Source organism: Vipera berus, assembly GCF_964194415.1.
Source record: "Vipera berus genome assembly, chromosome: 3".
NCBI lineage: Eukaryota > Metazoa > Chordata > Lepidosauria > Squamata > Viperidae > Vipera > Vipera berus.
Window position 1 is genome coordinate 115,752,160 of NC_138204.1, and position 8,589 is coordinate 115,760,748.

Genomic DNA, 8,589 nt, shown 5'->3' on the forward strand with positions numbered 1-8,589 from the left:
TTTCGGACCATAAGACGCACTTTTTTCCCCCAAATGTGTGGGGGGGAAATGAGGGTGCGTATTATGGTCCGAAGGTGATCCGTATGGCCAGCCCCAACCTCCGCAAGTGGAAAGCAAGGGAGATTGCCAGGAGCACGAATCGGCACGTGCTGAGAAACGCCGATCTCACGCTCCTGCACTCTCCCTCGCTCGGTTTCAGCTTCCCTTGCTACAAGAGAAAGCAGGCTGAAACGGAGTGAGGGAGTTTGCCAGGAATGCGGATCGGCTGATCTCGCGCTGCTGCAATCTCCCTCGTTTCAGCCTGCTTTCTCTTGTAGCAAGGGAAGCTGAAACCGAGCGAGGGAGTTTGCAGGAGCGCGAGATCGGCCGATTCACATTTCTGGCAATCTCCCTGACTCCGTTTCAGCCTGCTTTCTCTTGTAGCAAGGGAAGCTGAAACCGAGCGAAGGAAATTGCAGGAGCATGAGATCAGCCGATTCACATTTCTGGCAATCTCCCTCGCTCCGTTTCAGCTTGCTTTCTGCAAGAGAAAGCCGGGCTGCAGGGCCGCCTCCGCGGGTACTGCTCTAATGCAGAGAGGGAAGGACAAAGAGGGAGGGAAGGAAGGAAGGAAGGAAGGAAGGAAGGAAGGAAGGAAGGAAGGAAGGAAGGGACAATGGGAGAGGGAGGGAGAGAAAGAGAGAGAGAGAGAAAGAGAGGGAGGGAGAGAGAAGGAGAAAGAATTTTTTTCCTTGTTTGCCTGCTCTAAAAACTGGGTGCGTCTCATGGTCAGGTGCGTCTTATGGTCCGAAAAATACGGTACTTAATTTATTAATGGTCCAAACATTTTCTTTTACAGAATCACTTACAAGGGTAGAAAATATTTGGCAGTTAGGAGAATCAGATTTTCTCCTGATTTGCTCAGCCATATCCTTTTATATTCATTTGTGAGCACTGAAAAATATTTTTTTTAATAGAGTACGTCTAAGCCAGGGGTAGGCAACCTCGGCTCTTTTATGACTCCGGCTCTTTTATGACTCATGGACTTCAACTCCCAGGATTTCTGAGTCAGTATAGCTGACTCAGGAATTCTGGGAGTTGAAGTCCAAGAGTCATAAAAGAGCCGAGGTTGCCTACCCCTGGTCTAAGCCAATAACATAGGATTTAGTTAGGTTTTCATGTAAGATATACACAGTGCCTTACTCCTACTGACATGGCGTTTTGTACTTTAAATGTTATGTAGATAACATTACCCTTTCCCTTTCATAAGGGATCACATGGAGGTAGACAGGGAAAAGAGATCATTTGTATATATAATACACACAAATATGCACTGTCTCTCTCTCTCTCTCACACATACACACACACACGTACTCTAATAATAATAATACAGACTAGAAAACTGTACAAATTCAGAGGCTTCTTGTGATTATATGCCAGTACTTCTTATGACTTCAAATATCAAAAATAATGTTATCAGACATTTTCCGGATGAATCATAATTTCTTTCAGAAACTTGAGTTTCCTGTGTGACTTTGATCATCTGTATGGGAACTTCTAAGCTGCTCCATTAACATTTCTAAGGTTCTCCTTCTCATGTCCTTTACTCAAAGTCTGGGGATCTGTATTCTGCACCTCAGCTGGAGCAAGCTTTTGTGTCTGAATCTCTTGCCTTCTAGCTTCTGCTTCCTGCTGTTGCAACATTTGCTCTACCTCTGTCTCCAATTCCAGGTTCTCTTCGTCAGCTTCTACTTCCAGCTCTTTCATTAACTCTTCCAATTTCTTTGCCTTTCGGAGTTCATTTTGCTGTATGATTGTGCTCAAGTGCTCTGCAAGTTGTTCTTTGATTTCCGTTTTCTTTTGGAGATCCAGTTTTGCATCCACATATTCTGATTCTGCTTTATCATAACGTTTCCTGAAAGAAATAATTTAATTATGTTGAATTGTACAGTGTTTTAGCAGGGGGTATTCTAACAAGGTTGTAAAAAGGCTTACATAAAGTTAACAGCAAACCTAACAGTGGAAAGGCCAATAGTAGCAGGGAATAGGATAGTGGGATTACCCTTTGAGCTTCAGTAGAAGATCTGCACTTTTTCAAATCTGATATCCTTTCAGCCACTCTCAGTTAAAAAAAACCCTGAATGGCTACTGAGATGTAGAAAGTGCTAGCAAGGGAAGGATTTTGCATTGGCACTACTGCAATTAGTATGCTCCATTTCTTACTTCCTTGCCGTATCTCTTACTGGAAGCCATTTTTTTAAATTGGCAATTAACGTATCACTAAGACATAAAAACCTAAAGTTATTTGAAATTAGTCATATTTCAATGTTACAATTATCACAGAGAGTAACTGAAATATTTCATCATCCATTGAGTAACTTAAAAAGTCCCAATTTCAGCCATAATGCAAACAAATTAGACCTGTGACCAACAGAGCTGCTTTCTTCCATTTTGTTTAGCTTTTCGCTGGACAGTGATGTACTATGTCATTTTTTTCAAACTACTTGTGCCCACAGGCTATATTAGCAAAATATAACAACAGTGCAGAGTTAACCAGCGTTGCAGTAAAAAATAAATTTGAAGATAAAGCAAATGCTGATGAAATATATTTTTTTGTTAAAAAAAACCATTGTAATTTAAGGTAGCAAATCAAACAAAACCACTTTTAGGAAGAAAAATAGTAATAATTTTACATTATTCCTCAGCTTTTAGTCCTTACCGAGCACATGCATATTCCAAGCTTGCCTGGTCAATCCTATTTCTCAGGATCCCAATATCAGCAGATACCATGTCATCTAAAGCTTGGAGCTGCTTTTGGATCCGCTTTAATTTAACTGTTTCAGCCTGAGTTCTTTTAGATCTGGGGAAGAAACAGGTAAATACATTTGATCTATACTTACAAACAACTGTGCTTTTCAACAGACGATACAGTTGCCTGAAAAAGCACTCAAAATTTTTGTTTGTTCTTTTAAAGTAAATTACAGAAGCAGATTCTATTTTCTAGAGAGGGAAGACAGATTCCCAAAAAATTCTATTTCTTTTTCCCTAACGAAAACTTGAGTTATAAGAAAACATTTTAAAAAATAGAAATTGTGCTTAAAATAGACGTCAATTAGGTTTTATATCCCCTGCCAAATCATATAATTGCTTCTAACAAATCAATTTGAGAAAAGCTTTACTACAAGCATCTGAAACTCAAAATTGGAAAACTAAATGGTTTTATCACGCTTGACACCACAATTCCAGCATTCACTGAACAGCATTATAAATTCCCAACAGCTTCCATTTAGACTGCATCATTCTCCTGAAAGGATGTCTATTATTATCAAGAGATTTTTAAAAAAAAATGTACTCAAGGCCACATATCCATTTACAAGAAGAAAAGTAGCCAGCAATTTTCAACCTGGATTTTCTAAGGATAACTTTGGGAAAGGAAACCTGCTGCATTTTAGACATTTTGAATTAGAACTCATGCCATCATTTGCCATTGCCTATGCTGTTTAGGACTCATGGTAAAAGTCTCAAGATACATGAACAAAAAGAGTTTGATGGCCCCCTTATGAAACTAACGGGATTGTATCTTCAAGTGTCTTTATCTTATTTACATCCTACTTGCAGCTAACTACTCATACAGCTAACTTTTTTTAAAAAAAGGATAAAAATAGTTACATTGTTACTTAAAATTAAGACTAATTAAATAAAACCTTGACAAAAGATTTTTAATTTCTCTCATATTAAAGGAGGGCGGCAAAATAGAGTGAAGCAGACTTGATTAAGCAATATATAATAATACAAAATGTGCACTGTGTTTTTCCAGCTATAATATAAAACGCCACACCTTTCAGCAACTGCTTTAGCAAGGAAAGCCTTCTTGCGTTTATTTTTTTCTTCCATCAGTTTCTGCTCTTGTTGAAGGATTTCCCACCGAGACTTCTCCTGCCTGAACAATAACAAAATAAAAGAATCAATAAATAATTCTGTTCCTTTTTCCCCTCTTATTTATCAAATTTATATGGCCACCCACAAGAAACTCTGGGGAAAATACAGCAAGTCTCTTAGTCTTTGTAATAAATAACTGACTTACTATGTACCTAACATTTTTTCCAAATTTGAAAAATCCCAAGAAACTTTTCCAATGCTAAGCCTGGATTCAAAAGTCAGATCTTTTAGACATATTTCAGATTTCAGTTATCCTGCCCAAGGATTCCTAAATTCCTCAAGTAGGATACATGATCAAGTACTATCCTAATGTATGGATGTGAGAAAGGAGAAGTGTGGCCTATAAGATTCAAAAGGAAGAATCTATAAAATTACACATATTAGGGCCCACAAAGTGATCTTAAATAGAAGTAGCACACAACTTCATACTTTTGAATATGATTTTCTTTGACTTCTATAGATACGGCAATCTACAAATGAGGAGAGGCCTTTGAGGGCCAAACTAAAACGTCAGGAAGGATCATATATAGCATGTCAAACTTGCGACATCATGTGATGTCACGTGACTTTTTCCCCATTGCTGGCAATGGGGTGGGCGCGGTTTTAGCATGATGCATCCAGCCCACAGGCCGGCAGTTTGACATGCCTGATATACAGCAATCACAGAACAATTATTCCTAACTGATAAAGTATCTACTAGTTAATGGTGACTCTACAGAGGCAGGTGGCCTGACATTACAGAAAACATACCATTGATCAGGTTTTATACTGTAGACAAAACGTACCAAAACAAAAAGAGAAAGTTTAGAAAGTTCTGGTTACTTAATACCCTAAAACCATTGAAAAATGTGTGCTTGTCAGTTTACTATACAAATCTCCAATTAACTTATCAGGGATGGTAAAATTCTTGCAACTTTATCACAGACTTACTAACAATTCCATTTTCTTTTTCACAAGCTGATGACTTGTTGCTGCAGCTGGACCACTATTACAAGACTGTTCAACTTCCACTTGTTGATTTCTGGCTTCCTGTAGCTCAGCCTTCTCCAGAGGCGACAATGCTGCTCCAATTGGCAATTCCAATGTCTCTTCTATCTTCTGAAGTGCCTTTTTCTGCTGCAGACATTGGCAATTTTTGTTTACTGAAGGCCCTTGATTCTGTTGTTTGGACAAGGGTCCTAGTGGATCGAAATAGCACAAATAGGTAGATGTTGGTTTTACACAGCTGAAAATATCACTTCTCCCAAGGAAGCGAATAAAAGAAAAACAAGTGAGATCATATGTCCTGAGTTCAGCCCTCATAAAAACTATTTAAAATACTTTAAGTTGGCATGACATTAACTGATATAAAAGATAAAAACAAATTATTAACACAAACTACTCAGAAATACATTTCTGCAGCTCCTGCTAACATTACAAGTAGTACGTGGGCCTAATTTACAATTAAATGGTCAACTTTAAGGCCATCAGTTCCTTGTTGCCATGCTTTCATATATCTATGAGAAGAGAGTATTTCTATACAAATAGCAGAACTTTTGCATTTTTATTTAAAAGAACTGAGACTTACATAGAGACCAGCACTAATTTTGGAATCAAATGTTTTTGGAACAGCATCATGGCAACAGTTTTTCTTTTTAAATTAGTGTCAATAAAGAACATGAATTAAGGATAGGTCCTTTGCATCTTCACTCCCCATCTCTGCCCAAATAACAATACCAGTATTTGCCATGATCATTAGCCACACAAGTTCAGGATGATGTATGTTTGAGTCAAAAACCATGTAGAGGCTAAAAAGTTCTCCATCCTTACTACTTTCCTTTGGGAAAGACAATTCATTATATTATTTTATTGTTTTCTCTACGAAAAATTTGCTTCAGCTGAGATTAAGATTGGCAAATGATGGAAAAGTCTGCAAGGTCCCAGAGACTCTCAAACTCTGGTTTCTTAAATTGGGTTTGGTCTGAAAGATTACTTAGGTCTTGGGTAAATAGTTGCCAAGGAGCCCAGGTCTACTCTTCCAAGGCACTTTCTTTGAAGCTCTTTCTCACCCATAAATTCCCCACCCCACCCCCAAGAATTTTGAGGATCGGTAGAGGAAAGTTAATATTCTAAAGTACCTGTTGCCTTGTATGAAGCTTTACAAACTACGCAAGAGAAGAGTTTTTCCCTATTTCGTGGCATTTATTAGATTTATATACCTTTATTCTGAATAATTCAAAGCAACATAAACAGCAAGCGCTCTTGTATTTTCTCCACAACTTATAAGGTTGTGTGCCTAAAGGAGGACTAGCATTTATGATCTCTTGGGTTACTAGTGCAGCATCTTAACCAAACCGACTCCTCAGTTTTGGCCTGAATCTTTCAACGATCTATTTTGACATTCATTAGCATAATAAGGTAAAGGTAAAGGTTCCCCCGCACACGCGTGCTAGTCGTTTCCAACTCTAGGGGCCGGTGCTCATCTCCGTTTCAAAGCCAAAGAGCCAGCGCTTGTCCGAGGAAGTCTCCGTGGTCATGTGGCCAGCATGATTAGACACCAAAGGCGCACAGAACGCTGTTACCTTCCCACTGTAGTGGTCCCTATTTTTCTACTTGCATTTTTACATGCTTTCGAACTGCTAGGTTGGCAGAAGCTGGGATGAGTACCTTCCCACCGTAGTGGTCCCTATTTTTCTATTTGCATTTTTACATGCTTTCGAACTGCTAGGTTGGCAGAAGCTGGGATGAGTACCTTCCCACCGTAGTGGTCCCTATTTTTCTACTTGCATTTTTACGTGCTTTCGAACTGCTAGGTTGGCAGAAGCTGGGATGAGTAACAGGTGCTCACTCTGTTACATGGCACTCGGGCGGACCTTCTGATCGGCAAGCTCAGCGTCCTAACCCACTGAGCCACCGCGTCTCTATTATTAGCATAATAGCCTTTTCTTAATCAGAAATTTTGCAAACAATTCTAGCTCCCCTGCGGCAAATAAGTCCGGGGATCTCCTAGTTCCTCCTTGCTTTCTCTACATACCACCCGACGCATTTCCTAGAGAAAGCGCTCCTGAAATTAAGGGGATTGTTCCCATTCTGGCAGACAACCGGAGCCCGTGTGCCTCGCGCATCCCACCCCGACCCCGGGGAGATGACGTCAGAGGAGAGGAACCGATGAGCCGCTTTGGAATCCTGGAATCCCAGCCCGGTTCGGTTCTCCGCCAATCCCGCAGCCAGGGCGGCTGCTCCTCGCTTCCACTAGCGCCGCTGCTCACGCCTTTCCTCGCCGGGGTTACCTTTCCGATGCCCCTGAAGCCGCCGAAGCTCCTGCTCCGAGAATCCGGCCCAACCCCCTGCCATAGTGCCTCCTCCTAGCCTACCTCCGCCTTCCGCTGCCACGTCTCCAAAGCCCGCCCCGCGTCTTGGGAAAATCCGGTCTTCCTTCAGGCCTCGCGCGGTTTGCTGAGCGTAGACATTGTGCAGCCATGGAAACGAAAGGCGTCTCTTTAACTTGGCGGCCTCGCCTCGCCTCGCCTCGCTTCGGGCGGGGCGCCATATCCGAAGCGGCGGTTTCGGTCCGACGGCTGAGTTCAGCGAAGGCGAACTCGAGTCAGCCACGGGGAGCTGTATTGGAGCAACCGATTGCGCGCCGGCGGAGCGCAACCCTGTCGCTTCTAAACTCCGATTGGTGGTGCTAGTTTTGTAGGTCTCATTAAGGACGCCAGCTTGCAAGCACCGAGATGCAGAGGGCTCAGGACCGTGCTTAGGGCGGCCCGATTTTTCTCGATTCGCAGAATACACTAAATTTGACCGCACCCTTTCTGCTCTTTAATAATAATAATAATAATAATAATAATAATAATAATAATAATAATAATAATAATAATAATAATAATAATAATAATAATAATAATATAAAGTTGGAAGGGACCTTGGAGGTCATCTAGTCCAACCCCCTGCTCAGGCAGGAAATCCTATACCAGGGGTAGGCAACCTTGGCTCTTTTATGACTCATGGACTTCAACTTCCTGAGTCAGGAATTCTGGGAGTTGAAGTCCATGAGTCATAAAAGAGCCAAGGTTGCCTACCCCTGCCCTATACCATTTCAGGCAAATGGCTGTCCAGTCTCTTCTTAAAAACCTCCAGTGTTGGAGCATTCACCACCTCTGGAGGCAGGTTGTTCCACTGGTTAATTGTTCAGACTGTCAGGAAGTTTCTCCTTAGTTCTCATTCAGTTCCCTTGCTACGAATGCGATGAGTAGTTGGTGGCTCAGCGTGTCACCTGAATGTAAAATCCCTGTTTTCGAAGAAGAAACGTCTCGGGAAGTGGCTGCTTGTACTGTATCGAAGACGGATTTTAAGCACAGAAACCTTTTGGGAAGCTGAGGGACTGATGCGTAAAACAGTTGGATGGAAAAAAAAATCCCACAGAGATTTGCCGTACAAAGCACCAGCCACTGATGTGCAATAAAGACGGGTGCACTAGTGGACTGCGGCTGGAAACATGCTTGCAATGTTATGCTGCAAAATGCCATTTGGGGCTGAACTTCAGCTTCCCTCATTATTACGGTATTCTGCATTAAAATAGGGCAAGGCAGGGTTTGGTTGACATCAAGGATAGAACATTCAAAGATGCCACATTATGTTACCTCAGGTTTAGTGTAATTTCTGAACTCAATAATTATAAAATAGATGCAA

At 41.3% G+C, this 8,589-nt stretch overlaps 1 protein-coding gene across 2 annotated transcripts; it reads right to left on the reverse strand.

Annotated features, from left to right (window-relative positions):
• Positions 1-343: 343 nt before the first annotated feature.
• Positions 344-7,269, reverse strand: GORAB (golgin, RAB6 interacting). 2 transcript variants are annotated; one of them, XM_081325998.1, is made up of 5 exons: positions 7,188-7,269; positions 4,853-5,096; positions 3,818-3,919; positions 2,699-2,839; positions 344-1,894 (listed from the first exon to the last, which is right to left on the reverse strand). In XM_081325998.1, the coding sequence occupies exons 1-5, from the start codon at positions 7,249-7,251 to the stop codon at positions 1,537-1,539; spliced, it is 909 nt and encodes a 302-aa protein (XP_081182124.1). In that variant the 5' UTR covers positions 7,252-7,269; the 3' UTR covers positions 344-1,536. The 2 variants fall into 2 exon arrangements, with proteins under 2 accessions (XP_081182124.1, XP_081182123.1); XM_081325997.1 differs by lacking the exon at positions 7,188-7,269 and having other exon boundaries at positions 4,853-7,133.
• Between the last annotated feature and the right edge of the window lie 1,320 nt (positions 7,270-8,589).